The sequence below is a fragment of the Rhodnius prolixus genome, unplaced genomic scaffold (assembly GCF_049639745.1).
Source record: "Rhodnius prolixus isolate KJV_2025 unplaced genomic scaffold, Rpr scaffold_12, whole genome shotgun sequence".
NCBI lineage: Eukaryota > Metazoa > Arthropoda > Insecta > Hemiptera > Reduviidae > Rhodnius > Rhodnius prolixus.
This window is the reverse complement of record NW_027411635.1, coordinates 1,001,685-1,018,305: the sequence shown is the minus strand read 5'-3', so window position 1 is coordinate 1,018,305 and position 16,621 is coordinate 1,001,685. Positions and strand designations below refer to the sequence as shown.

General features: G+C 32.4%; 1 protein-coding gene and 1 long non-coding RNA gene across 7 annotated transcripts in view; one reads left to right on the top strand and one right to left on the bottom strand.

Moving 5' to 3' along the window:
* mei-41 (ATR serine/threonine kinase meiotic 41) overlaps nucleotides 1–16,621 on the bottom strand; it is a 105,405-nt gene that overhangs the window by 79,618 nt on the left and 9,166 nt on the right. For all 6 annotated transcript variants that reach the window (XR_012463091.1, XR_012463092.1, XR_012463090.1 and 3 more), the window contains exons 3-10: nucleotides 14,171–14,286; nucleotides 12,682–12,855; nucleotides 11,604–11,811; nucleotides 10,644–10,744; nucleotides 7,783–7,898; nucleotides 6,546–6,747; nucleotides 5,822–6,020; nucleotides 4,316–4,631 (exon numbers count right to left, since the gene is read on the bottom strand). Coding sequence is in view for 3 of the 6 variants with exons in the window: in XM_074143653.1 (XP_073999754.1) it covers nucleotides 4,316–4,631; nucleotides 5,822–6,020; nucleotides 6,546–6,747; nucleotides 7,783–7,898; nucleotides 10,644–10,744; nucleotides 11,604–11,811; nucleotides 12,682–12,855; nucleotides 14,171–14,286 (1,432 nt within the window). In the remaining 3 variants the exon portion in view is untranslated. The remainder of the gene's footprint in view (nucleotides 1–4,315; nucleotides 4,632–5,821; nucleotides 6,021–6,545; nucleotides 6,748–7,782; nucleotides 7,899–10,643; nucleotides 10,745–11,603; nucleotides 11,812–12,681; nucleotides 12,856–14,170; nucleotides 14,287–16,621) is intronic.
* On the top strand, nucleotides 5,883–6,424 carry LOC141462061 (uncharacterized). The gene is made up of 3 exons (XR_012463093.1): nucleotides 5,883–6,013; nucleotides 6,083–6,270; nucleotides 6,361–6,424. It is a non-coding gene; the product is annotated as an uncharacterized lncRNA (long non-coding RNA).

Here is a 16,621-nt window from a genome sequence, read left to right as displayed (position 1 = left end):
ATGATACAAGAAAAGAAATTTTTTTTAAATAGTCCGCCATCAAAAAATAAACCGTGGTTTAATTATAACTGCAAAATTAAGAAAAAATTAATGAATAAAGCTTTTAAAACATATAAAAAATCTAATTTCAATATTTTACACAGAGTGAACTTTGTTGAGGCTAGGAAACATTATAAACAATCTTTAGTAAAAGAAAAAAGAATCTATTTTGAACTTATTAATGCTGAATTATCTAAAGCGAAAGATTCCAAACAATTTTGGACGATAGTTAGAAAGTTCAAAACAAAAACCAGCAATATAAACCCTATAGACTTGGCGACCTGGACTTCATACTTAAACATAACATATTCTAATAAATTAACAACTAATTTTCATATTTTAGATGTTTCACATCCATTTTTTGATGTTGAGTTCAGTAAAACTGAATTATTAAGAGCCGTCAATAAATTGAAATTGAATAAAGCTCCGGGACCAGATTCTATACCCAATGAATGTTTAAGATATTTACCTGAGGAGGGCATAAATTATATTTTAAGGTTGTTTAATGTAATTTTACGTAGAGAGGAAACACCCACGTCATGGAGTAAAAATTATACATTTTTCATTTTTAAGAAAGGCCATCCACTTTTACCGGAAAATTATCGCGGAATTTCACTTCTGAATTCTATCACTAAAGTTTTTACACAATTATTACATAACCGTATCACAAATTGGGCAGAATACTGTAACCCTCTCTCGGAAGTTCAGAATGGTTTTAGGAGCGGTAGAGGATGTCTGGACAACTTATTTGTATTACATTCCATCTCCAATTTGTATCTCCAGAAAAAGAGGGGAAAGTTATACTGTGGTTTTGTTGATTTCAAGAAAGCATTTGACACCATTAATCATAATTTGTTGTGGAATAAATTATATCAGTTTGGCATTAGTAGGAAAATTATAAAAATTTTGGAAAATTTATATTGTAAAGCTTCAGTTTCAGTTAAAATAAATGACCAACTCTCGGAGCCCATAAAAGTAACTCAGGGGGTTCTCCAGGGAGACGTTTTATCGCCGATACTATTTTCTATTTTCATTGATGATTTAGACAACTTCCTTGGAATAAATGACTGCCAAGATGTGTCTATAAACAGTAAACAGGGCATTCGTTGCCTACTTTACGCGGATGATTTAATACTTCTGGCTGACACGCCAAGGGAACTACAAAAGAAATTGAATGCACTCCATAAGTATACAATAAATAATGGTTTGGAAGTTAATGTAAATAAAACAAAAATTATGATCTTCAACAAAGGTGGTAAGCGAAGCCAAAAATCACAATTTTATTATAATAACAACAAATTGAACGTAGTTGATAGTTTTAATTACCTCGGAATTCTATTTTCAAGCACGGGAATATTTTCCAAAACATGTACTGAAATGATAAACAAATCAACTGCAGCCATTAGTAATGTTATTGGTATATTAACTAAATCTAAATCATCCAGTTGGGATACGAAAGATAAATTTTTCGAAAGTTTAATACGATCTGTGCTCGTTTACGGAGCGGAAGTGTGGTCACTACGGTATCTAGAACAGATAGAAATTGTGCTCACTAGGTACTTTAAATATGTGTTTCACTGGCCAGCTAGTACCCCTAATTATTTTATAAGGTGTGAACTAGGTAAAAATAAAATTAGTAATATTATATTCAAGTTAACTTTACGCTGGTACATAAAAATTTTAAATATGCCTGCTAATAGATTGCCTAGACTTTGTTTTGACAGACAATTGGAATTAGAAAATGGGCCTAGCTCGAACGAAACTTACAATTGGGCATCTCAATTAAAAAAACTGTTTGTATTTGCAGATCATGAGTGGTTATGGTCGAACCGGGATCCCAGTAGCATTAAGAACAATATGAATAATATGTTAAAAAAGTTTGAAAATAAATTAAGTTTTGACGACTGGGAGAGAACCAAAAATTCGACTTATAACCATTTATATTTTCATTTGAAAACAGTGCCGGGTATAGAAGAATATTTTTATTTTCTAGTTCCAATTAAGGTAACACGCCTCATCAGCAGAATTCGGCTGATGAACTTTAAACATATAACTTTTTCTATTGACGATATTCATTGTAAATGGAACGCTGAGGATATCTGTACTTGCTGCAACCTGAATTTACCGGACGACCTTTTTCATTTTTTCTTGACCTGCCCTTTATTTGAATCATTAAGGTTATTACATATAAATCAGTACTTGTTGGATGGTAATGGCCTGATTGGCCTCCTTAAAATAGATTCTGTTAATAAACTTTACAATATTTATTACTTTACAATTAAAGCCTTAAAAAGAAAATTGTTAATAGCAGATACCCTTAGGTATGTTTTATAAATTTAAGTCAGCTCCATACTTCAAATTGTACACTTTATTAAACTTTCATTTATTTACTTATTTATTTACATTTATTTATTCACTATTTTCTCTCTCTTTCTCAATCTGTCATCTTTCTGTACATTTCTATTTGGTATATATTGAACTCCTCTATAATGATTGTAACTTATATACAGAAAAAATAAAATAATTAGGCACAGGACGGATTCACCGGTAAAGCAATTAAAAAAAATAAACTAATTCTTTTAAAAAAGTGATAAGATATTTATTTATTTATTTATTTATATTTTTTTTTGAATTTCGATTTTTCTTATATCTAAATTCGAGTACAGAAACTAAATTTAATAACATTATTAATTAGGATCTTAAATTAAATAAGTTACGAGTTTCTTTTTTAAAATCCAATTGACAGAACTCTAGTTCTCTATTTACCCTACTGCTAAAATTGTTTTCTATTTCATTTCTTTTTCTAGAATGCCTCGAGTAGAGTTTGCTTTTTTAGTTTCATTGTTTACTTTAAGTTTAAATTAATTATTTTACACTATGTATTTTTAGTATAAATTTTTGTTATTTCCTTTCTTTTACTGTATTTTAAGAAATGTATTTTTGATTTAAAATTTAATCATGTATTCTGTGAACTCCTCTGTAACGGTTTGTACAAACTTAAATACAGATAATAATAATAATAATAATAATAATTAAGTTGTTTTAATTTATTCAAGTTTTGTTTTGTTGGCCATTCTGAAACCTTTTTCGTTTAAAATTCCGTTTCCTAGCGTACGTGTTGGTGAGACAGAGAACTAGTGACGGAGCTGTACCCAGGAATACCAGACTGCAGCCGAGGTCAAGTACAAGGTAACATAAGTAGCAGCTCGCTGGGATCACACTAATAAGACAAATTTAATCTCGTCTTTGGAGCACTCGCTGAAAAACTTGCCCTAGGTAAGGCACTAACTCTCAACTTGAAACGGTGGAAAAGTGGAAAGAGGATGTAGGACAATTGAGATGAACTTACATTTCAACAGGCCACCAGTAAATTATACTTCCAAACTTCAATTTTAAAAATATCATTGTAAATTTTAAATAATTAATATCAATGTAATGGTTATATGTAGCGAATAGAGGAGTATTGGGGGCAAATGCTTATGGCGAGAGAGTGGGGACAACGAGGTGCTGGTCAGAAAGGCCTAGGCCACAGAGACGTGCACATGTCCATGTGTCCCTAAACGCTCTAAAAAGATAAAAGGTTAAGAGAGATAGAAAGAGGAAGTCCCGCACTGGCATCCGGCTTGAGGAGGCGATATCGGCCGCGGTGGGTGAGTTCTGTGTGGTGGTGGAGGATTGGCGAGAGATTTGGACTTTTCGCGTGTTTCAGTATTCGTTATTGTAGTTATTAAGTATTGTAATATATTAAGAGTTTCGTCTTTAGTTAGCATTGAATTTATGTTATGTAAATAAAGCTATTAGCAGTATTAGTTATTAAATCTATTTGTTAGTGTATATTATTAGTTAAGTAAAAAGTACGTAGGTTAGTTAGGCCGCGGTGTGGATGAGTGTGTGTCTGTTTGTCGGTTTGTCGGTTAGGGCAGTGTGTTGGTAAATGATTAACTTGTAAGTTAAAGTATTATTTGGTAACTAATGTAAATAAACCAACTGCTATAGAAGTACTGTTTTATTGAAAGCCCTCGGCTCCGTAACCGCTAGGCTAGCGTGGTTGGTTACAATCAATATAAAATTTAACCCAAATATTTAATGTTTTAAACAGTAAGTTTTTGTTAAGGAGATCATATGAGCACTTGTCAGGAAAAACTTTCTGGCCGAATTATTTGGCAATTAGTGAAAAACGAGTATTCAAAACCTAATCTCAAAAAAAAAAATCAGAATTCCAAAAATAACAGAATAAGAAAAAAATCAATAAATAAGCCACAAATATCGAACTTACCGTCCCAGACAACATCGGTCAGATATAAGACACAATATCTTCCTTTCAAAACCAGTAGCACATTCGCTTTCTCGTCCAATTCCGATAATATGATCCACTAGATATTTGACTGCACTTAAATTCCCATGGTTTACAGTGATTAGTATGATTTTGGGCAATATGTCTAAATATTTATTCTTTAACAAGGGATTTCGCTCCACTATTTTACGAATAAAATCAACGATTAAACTAAACCAATCTTGGATATTTGGTTGGTCATAAGTGGCCACAATTTGATTGAACAATCCATCAAGACATACTTCTAAAGTGGCCGTTCCTGAAAAAAGTAAAATCTGGTACGTTACAATCACATGACTTTCTTTTACTGCACTTATAACAACTGTAATTAAGCAATTTTTACTTTCTCTTACCATTCGTAAGAGGAAGTATTGAAATTTTGAAATCCTCTGAGCTGAATATGGTAACCTCTCGTGTGTGAACAAAATCTCTAAAACAAAAAAATCGCTTGATGTTCCGTTCAAGACAAGCAAACAGAAAATCGCAGAAAAGTGAAGTTCGAACTTTCAAACGATGGGGCCCGATAAAAGCAGCCACGACAGTTTTTTGGTCAAAGTCAGCCAACCAGAAGTGCTACTTTACTGAATCGATTTTTCTGTTAAGACTTCTGTTCTGTAGGACTTTCTTGAAAATAAGTTCAACATTTTTCTTTAAACTTGGTACATTTTCCATTATGAATAAATTAAAATTTTTTTATTTGAATCAATTTCTCAAAAAAAAAAAAAAAAAAAATATTTAAAGGAACTTTTTTGGTGTTGGGAGGGGTGGCTGAAGTCTAAGGCCCTTTCAGTGTAACACACAGTACGGCCCCGTCACTGTATAATATTGATGAGAGTTAATTATATAATCAAAATTCCCAATTAGAAGTAAATCGAAAGAACGGAAGTGATTATGCACTTGACTGCTTAGATTTTTTAAAAATGGATCCAATGATTTTCGTTAAACTTTCTACGCACTCTTTTAACATAGCTATTTCATTGGAATCATATTTTCATGAAACTTCACTTACGAGGGATTCTTAGGGAGGATTGAAAATGAGCTGTCCTTTAAAGTACATTAATGTTCTCTGAAAAGAGGTAATCCTATCATCAACCTCTCCTCCCAAGAGCCCCTACAAAGGTCTTTTTATGGGAAAATATTTCAAAAATTATAAACTTAGCTTAATGTATACATCAAGTTGAAAGAATATCGTTGGTGGAAATTTCAAAAATATAGCTAAAAACTAAAAAATCTATGCAGCAAAGTGGCATTTCTTTTTATCAAAAATAAGGTGGGAAGCACTATATCGGAATACTAAATGAGCTTCTTCTACTTTTGGATAATTTTTATTTTCTTCAAATTCAGGGGATCTCAAAACTTTTATTTCCTGAGTATACACATTTTTAGAAAGTATCTTTTACATTTATTTATTTTAAAAATTTTAGAAGACTAATAACTCTTATTACTAACCAATTTCACTATCATGATTTCCTTGATTTTCCTGTAACCATGGTAACAAGAATAAATTCCCAACATAAGGGACTACTGTCTCACCATATACGTACAGGAAATGTACCAAAAAGTTCACTAATTTTGCATAGTATTCGTTTAGTTGTGGTCGGTCACCTATTTTATCAATGTATTCACCAATTTTAATTACAGGTACATTCTGAAACAAAATTCTATTTCATTCACTGGCCTATGTAGAAACAAATAACTCTTTTTTTCTAGATATAGTCATGTGACTTCAGAGTTCTTGGCGTCCCTGCAGATATATCGGCCTACTATACTTACACAGTTTTCTATATCTTCAGTCAAGTAGAGTAGGTTAGTAATGATGCTAGATTAATTGAAGAAATTACTTGGGGGATTGTCTTAAAAGACAAGGAGTAAACTCCAGTCAGTTAAATAATAGGAAGGTAACTCTATTAATTCCCTACCGCCGAAATTTTAGTTTATCTCACTTTAGAGAGGGAGTTTAAGTATCTATAAGTACCGTTTTGTTGCAGTGTATCAATACATGTAATATTCAAGTGATCTAATGGTAAAAATTTTGAAGAAAAATGAATTTTGAGATTGAAGAAAATTTGAAAAATTAGAACTTTAAAAAAGGCATTACAAAAAAATCTCTGTGTTTTCACATCTTATTTTTTTTTATAAATGAAATAAATTGAGAGTTCTAAATTACACTTACCACATCATTAATGAAGTTATATTCATGAAATTTGTTCCTTATAATTGTCTCCAAACGTGCCTCAGTAATTACAACTTTATGCAGGAAATCCAGTACCTCAGTAACTGAACAGTCCTCAAAACTGTCAACACAGTTTACTAGATTCAATATAGCCGTCCAGACTCTGCTTAAATTCTCTAGTTGTTTATTTAACGAAAAGATGCTGAAAAATAAGGAATACACAACTTTTAGAAATACGTATAGCATTCAGCTTCTATTAAGTAAGAGAAATTTTGTGGAACTCACACTAACTTGGTATTTCTACTATATATATATATATATATATATATAAATATATTAATAGGGAGAGTACGTATAATTAAAAAAAAAAAAATACCGTTTTTCTATAGCACGTCTTTGATCAGCGCACATTCGATATTTTCTGCTCAAATGATCGTAAATATAAATACTAACTTAAAAAGGTGGAGCTTTAAGGGAAGCTGTCGATCGAATGCAACCGTAATAGGGTACTTACTGAAGGACTGGTAGTGCAGCTGCTACCTCCACTCATCGAGAAAGTTGAAAAGGAGATGGATTTCATTGATGGTGGCGCATGAACTTGCTCCTCAAAATTCAAAAATTCAATGAATACTTCTCTCCAGCTAAGATCGCGATTAAACGCGTTCCGATTGGTGCATGGGCAGTTTGAGAAATAAGTCTGTTTTTGTTTGCTACTTAAATGGAAGATCTTACCAGAAGGACCTTTCCAACCAATAATTTCAGTGTATTTCCGACCTTTACTGACAACTGAGATAAAATTTTTCAACAAACTGAACTTATTGGAATTTAGGACTATTTATACGAGTAGTTCAGACTTAACTGACGGCTATTGTTTCTAAAATAAGGTAGGCTTTCGTTATAGGAGAAAAAAATTTTTTTCACCCAAATTGAAACCAGGAAGGAGTTTTAATATTATTAAATATTATTATTATTATTATATTATATAATAAATTATTACTATTATTAATTAGGGGCAAAATTGTAGAGCATCCTAGTAACCAAGCGAAAACGCCGGCCTGCTAGTAGTGTTCAGGCGTCACATACCACTATCATAAATCGGACAGTGAGATTTAGAGACCCTTAATAAAATTAGATCTAAACCTCCTGACAAAAGTAATAAACCGTCGACACGTTATCCCCGTTTAATCCCTAACCTTAAAATCACATTAAACCTACTTACTGATAGAAATTATCAAACCTGTAAAATGTAGTAGGTTCCTGTTCCACCATCGCTTCTTTAAATTCTTTCACGACATTTGCGAGATTCACATCAACCATGTTCAGTAGGTATGATTCAATGATATTATAACATTTCTGTAAACGAGTTATATAATAAAATAGTGAAATAGAATCAAATACTAATATATCTGGTGTGAAACTAATCAATCACACGACTGTCTCATCACGTAATATTAAAATGAAAAGTAACGCGGAAATTATTGGTTCAAATCCAACTGCTGTCCCTTAGACTTTCTCATCCTAGAAGCTTCTTACAGCTCACTGCCTGATGATGGACAATGTTGTTTGTAACGTGAGAACACTGTCCGGAGACCGGCAGTGCACTGGAAAAAGCTCCGGGCGCGCCTGTTTACAATACTAGCTTTTCCTTTTTTGAATAGCGGGTCTATTATTGATTAAAGAAACTATCCAGAATACCAGAAAGATCATGTAAACTGAGTTGAAGAAGAGAAAACGTTTTCCTAGAAAACTCTCTGGGCAATTTTTAAAAAACTCGTATGGGATGCGGTTATGCCGAGTTTAATCTGTTTTAATTTTTTTTCCTATTCTTGAGGCTGAAATGCATTATCTAGGGTTTTATTTACCACTTTCGGTGGGGCATACAAAATCGGCCAAGCCAGCACAGAAGGGTTCATCAAACCGCTAAAGAAATCAACCTATTACTTAATTCAATATCTGGTGCAGCCTATTAATTTCTTATTTTAATATAATTAAAATAATAATTTAGTATAATTAATCAATTACCAAAAACCTTAAGAATCAGTAACATTTCTAAATTTTTCAATAACACCAAAATGAAATATTTGTTTTTATACAACTTATAATCTGTATTGGAGAGTGTAAAAAGTATTTTAATTAGAGCACAATTAATTTGTCTATGTAAAGTTTACAGATTAAACGTTTTCTTTCTTAATTCTTTACATTAAGAGTCAAACCATCTCTCTTTGCTTAGATATTTGAACTTATTTTCGTTTCGTTTAAAATGTTTCAAATATGCAGCACCTCTTTTAATAGTATCGACAAATAAATTCACCGCTTCTTGCTAGTTAACTGGAATTTCGACAGGCATCAGACTGTTCACTTTTTCTATAAAATTGACGTCGTCTTTACTTGCCCACTTGAACTTTGGCCAAATTGGAAACACTTTTTGAAATCTGAATAGGCATGTGACCAGAAAAAATGTCCAATTTAACTTGAAATCCCTTTATTATAAATAAAACCGTCACAGAAACACAACATAAGTCCAAAACATGGATTGTTTCTTAGACCTACATACGTGTAAGCTCCTTTTCGGTCTGCCGACAGCCTACCTTTCAAAGCTATCAGACCGGAATCTGAACGTAGTTCGAGAAATTGTTCTCCTTTACTATTAATAACCGAATCCTTAGGCTGGTCTAAGCAGCAAAAAAATAAAAAAAAATTCTATCTTATTCTGCAAACCATTGATAACTCAACACAAAACAAAACAATTTTTCACTTTTTATTTCTTGTATCCATTCTCATTCACCACTCACTTTTTCGTTTTTTGAAACATTCTTATCGATCATCTTCCTCGACCAGTGTAGGATGTGCCATTAAATTTCTAGTTTTCTCTCCGCGTTATCGGCTCCAACATTTTCCTAAGTTGTGCAAGTCATCTTGCAAGAAGCGGACGTTCATCTATGAAGTTAATATCTCGAAACCACCTTTACCTTCACATTTTAAACCTCTCTCAAGATTCCAATAAAACTTCTCTTTGAAAATAAAGAATGTATTTCTCATCAGAATTGTAGCATCTTCATCTAGTTCCTTCATCTTTCCACTGATTCTCAAAAACCATCTTTTTCTCTCCTTGTTCTACTAGAAAGATCTCTAAGAATACCTGTTCCCTTTATTATTTTTCCGTTTTTTAAAACAGCTTGAATTGTGCTTACTTTATCAAATTCTGCCAAAATAATATCCTTCATGTTCATACTATAAGCTTAAACGATTTGAACGTTTTTACCTGTAAAGCTCCCTGACACAGCTCTTTCACTATCTTATCATTCATATTTCCCTTCACAAAACCCTAAATATTGCATTATTTGCTTGGCCCTTATGTATCAGATTTTCAGTAACATCGTTCGCTGTTCTCATTTCTCTTCTCCTTTAACTTCTTTATTTCCTTTTTTATAATTTTATTTTCATCCAGCAAAAAATCTAGTTTATTTTCCAACAATTAAAAATAGTTTCCACGGCATTCAGTCAACAAACACATTCAGTTCAGTTTTTTATGCAACAATTTTGCTGTCTTCTATTGATGGTTCCATATCATAATCCTCCTTTTGTAACTTCTTATTCTTTATGTCTCCGCTTGAAAATACTTTTAGGTGGAGGGGAAATTGATTTATTTTTTCTTCTTCCTTTTGACTTATATATTATCAACCATTAATAAAAAAATGTATTTAAGAATATTTAGTGGTTTTTATTAAACTCTCTAAATTTCTATAATTAATTTATAAAATCTGCAACGTGTCTCTCTAATTGTTACTCTAGTAAAACTCTTTTTTTAGCAGGCTCCTCTGAATAATAGTGGATTCACATAAACATTTTTCACTTTCCTGACAGAAATTCACGGAAAACTGTTTACGGAAATATCGTTATTTATTTCTCGCCAAACTTTCTATATCTCACCTAAAAGGAAATCAAGCCATTTGCAGTAAATGAAAATAGTAAAAAATTCAAATAAACAACTTTTCAGTAGTGTGCATTTCCTTTACAATTTTAATTAATTGCAGAATAGAAAGTTGTTTAAGAGCTTGTGCGATATAATCATAATAAATTAAACACCTAACTACAAACCACAATCTCACTGCAAAATCCAACGGCCTTCGAGAGATCTCTGTCTAGGTAACTGAGAGGAATATAACACATCATATCACACACTATGCTTGTCCACTGATCTGGAAAAAAAAATGAAAAAACTCATATTATTTCATCTACTCGATAATTATCTCCTGCTAGACGAATTGTCTACTAATACTGAAATTCGCTGATATATTTAGTTAAGTAAGCAACTACTTAGCCGCCATACATTACACTAATGCGTAAGTGACTCTCCCACCACCTTGTTATGCTACCAAATTCAAAAATAAATCTGTTTTCAATTTATGTACATCGTTCCCTAAACCACAAAAATAATTTTTTCCGTGGGGTTTGTAAAAAAAGTGATAATTAGAATTTTAAAAAATAGTAGCACATTATTGAAATTATTTGGCAAAAAACTTTTAAAAAAATCAAAAACTTCCGTGAGAGAGAAAGAGAGAGAGAGAGTGAGAGAGAAAAGGAACCATTTTTTGTTGTCTCTGAATAATAAAAATTAAAATTATACTACAACTGAAATACACACATCTATAAATAAACCCTGAATTATTCCGAATCAAAAATAAATGTAATAAATGAATTAGGAATATATCTTTTGTTCAAAAAATAAAAAAATAATAAAAAAAGAAAGAATACATGAGACAAAAAAGAGTAATCGAATAGAAGCCACTATCATTTTGTAATAAAAATACGAGTAATATGTAATATAGATCTCGTACTAATAAATAAAATATTAAATAAAGTAAAATTTAATTGATAGTTGTAAAACTGTTAGTTTAGTTACTAGTGTTCTTCTGCGATGTAGTGCAATGTTGAACTTGGAGGAGATAAGAGAAAAATAAGGAAAGAGAGTAATTTTTTTTCTGAATTCAGTGCAGTTCAAAAACCCTTACATCTGTTTAAAACTGAACTTAGAAAATTTTATACCGCAATACTCACCATTGTCTTCATTGCCAGAATCTATGATTATGTCTATTGCAACGGAGAATAGAGCTTTATTTACATGGAAATCATTGGATCCTTTGAATCCGTTCAGGATTTTAATATTTACATAAAACAGTTCAACGATTTCCGAATATTTTTTGAGGCAAGTAAATTTTAAATAGGATCTGGCTGTCATTATGGCGAACAGTAAAATTTTGCACACCTGAAATGGAAAATTTAGTAAGCGAATTGTGATAAAGGAAACATATATATACAATTAATAAATTCTGGTGTATATACCAAAGCTATGAGTACCAATGTAAGAAAATTTAGTACGTTAGTCATTTTAGTATAAATGATTATAAACGATAGTCTATAATACGCTAGAAGCATTTGTCTATCTGCAGACACTTCTGAATGAAAGACTGATAAAAGGAACGAATTATAAGAAACACTTAATTATCAAGTTAAACTTGTCACATTCATTTCTTCAACAACGTTCACCATATTACGGTTAAAATTATCTATCAATAGCGGATTTTACATAATTTCTTTAACCTGATTTGGTGAAAGAAACTTCAACACACGTCAAAGTTAGGTGCCACGGTAGCCGAGCGGTTAGAAGCGTGACCTACAAAGCTAAAGATATATTATGGTGCTGGGTTCGATTCCCGGTCTAGACCTTGTATTTTACTTAATATTTAATACGAGAACTTTGTAGTAACGTATGTTTGCGAATCGCCTCCGTCCACGACACCTGATTTGGTAGTTGGACGTAAAGCAGATTGCATTGAAATCTGATCAGTAGGAAATGAGATTTTAAGGTTTGAAACTCGAACGGTTTTAAAAAGATTTTAAGCTACAATATCTCATTATCTATTATCACTAAAACATTGTGGTTTTTTGTCAATTATAGAGCTAAGTTTTCCCTACATTAGATTAATATCCGTCTATCCTTTAAACTTAAAAGCCTTTCCTTGGAATTCATAAATTTCATTTATGTCATTGTAGAGGTGCAAAAGTTCTAGATTGTGCCATCAGGTCTTTGTTACATCGTACTAAATACCTAATAAACAAAATTAAACGAACTTACCTGACCATCAGTGGGGCAGAGTAATGGAAAAATCTTCATAATCAGTAAAATAGATTTATATCTAATTGTAGATGATTGTTCGGACAGAATCAGTATATCTCTTACTATGCAAAATGCTTCGTTTACCAATAATCTGTTGATTGATTCTAAAAATTTAAATTCTTCTTCTAAAAACTGAAACAGAATTTAATTATAAATTGTTTTTAAATAATCTGGTATAAACACTCATACTACCTTCTCTTACCTAACTTACATAGTGAAATTTCCTTTAAATTTTGAATTTTTACTAAATGTTAATTTGCTCCAAATATGTCCCCTTAGAGTGCTTCTTGCAGGTGTCCCAGCTTCCCCGAACACTATATTAAATTGATTTTTGTGCAAAAAAAGTTCAAACAAAAGTGATAGGTCAAAAGCTTATAAATTGCGCTTTAAAGCGAAATCCAAAGTACCTCTTGCCTTGGACACCTCCAAAAATAAATTTTTACTGGTTAAAGTTACACACGAAAATTATTGCTCTTTATGAGTAATTACTAAATTAATTTTAAATAAATCAAGTAGAGTGGTTTTTGACAAATTGCAGAAAACTAAAGAAATTATTTAGGAAATTAATCTTCTGTTTAATTTTCTCCACTCCAGATTTTAGCAACTCATTTAATAATTTTTACTTTCTCTAACACTACCATAAAAAGAGAACGTATTGTAAACCAACAGATTTTCAATTTCGTTTTGAATGGAAATACCCGTTTGTTCACTGAATCTGAAAAGTGGTTTTCACGAAATCTCCTCCCCTTCTCCCCTCGCGCACACACTCTAGATTACTTGTCTTTTGGGAGGTTAAGATTTCCTTTCCTGAGCTTGTCGTGTAAGGGCTCTCTAAGTACATTCAAAACATATGAAGACTAAGCCACCATGATTTCTGGTTTATCTGCCTCTAGGTTCACTAGTATGCGGTACTCTACAACCCTACAGCTTTCCCTAGCGTAATCGATTCTCAACTGGCGCTTCGGAGGAGGAGGAACAAGGGCGCGTTTCATACCTTATGAGCGTGCCGCCCATATATCAACCTATTTATCTAAGAGCTAACAGAGAGTGTCCCAATAAAGTTTTTGAAATTATTCGTTTGAGCATGTGGTCAGGCTTTCTTCTGAAATGCTATTTTTGTGTATTGTGTTATCTTGCCAATACAATTTTTATTTTAAAAAACAACTGAGGGACTAAATTTCCGAATTGAAAAAAAAGACTGACCGAAAGTGAGAAATTCCACCAAAACTGGAAAATCGACTCAGTAAAGTGACACTTCCGGTTGATTTGTGAAGACTGCGATTTCGTCACAGCTCTAGGCACACTCAAGAAAGCAATATCAGAAGCGACAGTGGGATTTAAAAAAAACCACTTAGTTTGAGTATCCTACCATTATTCGTGTTAGAGAATTCTGATAACACATAAAAAAGAAAACACAAATAAATAAACGTGATATACTAAAACATACCAGAAGAAATGAATAAGATAACGAAGCAACGTTGATATCACAAAGGTATCTACTAACACCTGTTGTAGATTTCATTGAGTTAGTCAAATTAAATACTAAATTACCAACTTTGTCACCTGTAACACAAAAATCCAAGCAACTAGTTAGCTACAACTAATGGGTGTAAAACAAAAAATAGGTTCTTCTAACTGAAGAAATAATATGACTTTTTTAATCCTTTCGGTATACAACTAATGTTTACAAACACTTTACTATTATCAGATTTGATTATTTTTATTTATTTATTTATTACTTGTTACAACTTAGCAGTTTTACAAGAGAGTTGGGACTTGACAAAATATGGAAAAATATAATATACAAATATAATATTACGAAAAGTAGAAAGATTACACCTATATAATAAAAAGAAACAACCAATAGTGCAGCACAAGTATAAGAAAGATATCTTCTGGACATTTGAAAAATTTAACAAACTCAAAAACATTTATATTGACTAACTATTCATTCATAATAAAGGATCTCAGCTTCAATGAACCCAACACGTAATACACAATGTCGTTGATCTTGTCTGTACTGTCAAATACAAACAAACTCACAATATCAAGGCTCATTGAAGGGAAATACTTTAATATATATTGATCGCGTAGAGGTCCGTATATAGGGCAGTAGAAAAAGAAATGGTCCAAATTTTCTATTTCATTTCTTTTGCACAAACTGCACAACACGCCGCCATCCAAACAATACTTATTGCCTTTATAGAATATCCTTATTACATTTTTATGAGAGAGACGAAGTTGAGCTATGATTCTAATTTTTGAAATAGATAAATTTGCTTTTAAATAAGTCTCTCCATCGCCCCAACAGGCTATACTTCTATAAATGTTACTGTAGCGGGAATTCAATACATTTTCAACCGCTAGACTGTACCAGTGGTTCGACCATTTCTCAGTTAAATCTTTAATAACATTTTTCACCAACTGAGGGTTAGTGGCATTCCACAACTCTTCAGAACCAATAGGACACAGAAGGTTTTTAATTTGTAAAGCCCAATTGTACTTATTGTATTTGTTGAGGCCACACTCACGAAGTTTATCATAACAAATGCGGGGATACCTACTTGGACTCATATGTAACAACTTGAGCCACCAAGATATTGTTCTTTTAAAAATAGCAACTTTAAGTGGTTTGCAGCCTGTTTCCACTAGCACATAATGATAAGGCGTATTACGCGGCAATAACAGTAATGTTTTGAAAAAGTGCTGCAGTACCTTTTCCACCATTTCCAGATATTGAATGGCCCATATTTCGGAGCAGTACAAAGTTATGGCAGACACTACGCTCTCAAAAAGTTTGAGTTTACATTCCCATGAACTATTCTTGCCTTTAATGAGAATTTGCTTTATTCTGCCTACAGCTTTGATTCCTTTATTAATAAATTCTTGGGCTGCTAATCTAAAACAACCAGAGGAGCTGAAAAGTACTCCTAAATATAAATAACTTTTAACGAATTCTACTTCATGTCCGAGATAGTGCAGAGCCCTGAATTTTTTCAGTCTCCCCCCAGCATGGAAAACGACTACCTTGCTCTTGTCTGTATTGACCTCAAGATCATTCAGAGCACAATATTCAGCCAACACATTCAATTTAGCCTGCGCATCAGGTCGAGAGTCAGCAAAAATAACCAAGTCGTCTGCCCACATCAGACATAAAATATCGCAATTTTCATTTATAGTTATTCCAGATAGATTGCGCTCTCTAAAAAATGATTCAAAATCTGATAAAAACAAGTTAAAAAGTAAGGGTGAAAGGGACTCCCCTTGCAAAACCCCACGTGAAATATCAATAGACCAATCTGTGACAATACCATTTAACTTTAGTCTGAACACTGAAGCTTCATAGAGTTTTTTTAAGATTCGCAACATTTTGCCACTTACCCCGATAATATGCAGCTTTTGCCATAGTTTAGAATGGTTAATGCTATCAAACGCCTTCCGGAAGTCTATAAAAATGGCGAATAAATTTTTACGTTTCATTAGGGTATAAATACTAATAACTGAATAGAGGGTGAATACATTGTCAGCACAGCCCCTCCCACGCCGAAATCCGGACTGACATTCAGGGATTATAGAACAACTTTCCGCCCAGTCGTACAACCTATTACACAAAATAGACGTGAACAATTTCGCAAGGCAGTTAACTAAAGCGATGCTGCGATAATTATTGGGGTCACCCCTGTCTCCTTTTTTATGCAATAAGACCATCAGAACCTGGGACCACTGTGCAGGCACGCATTCATTACTCAATATTATATTAAACATGTGTAAGATATAATGTTCCCAGCAGTCCGGAAGAGTTTTTAATATATCATAACTTATTAAATCTGCTCCCGGAGACTTATTACTTTTAGCACTACTAACTGCATATTGTAATTCCTCGAGAGAAATGTCTAAA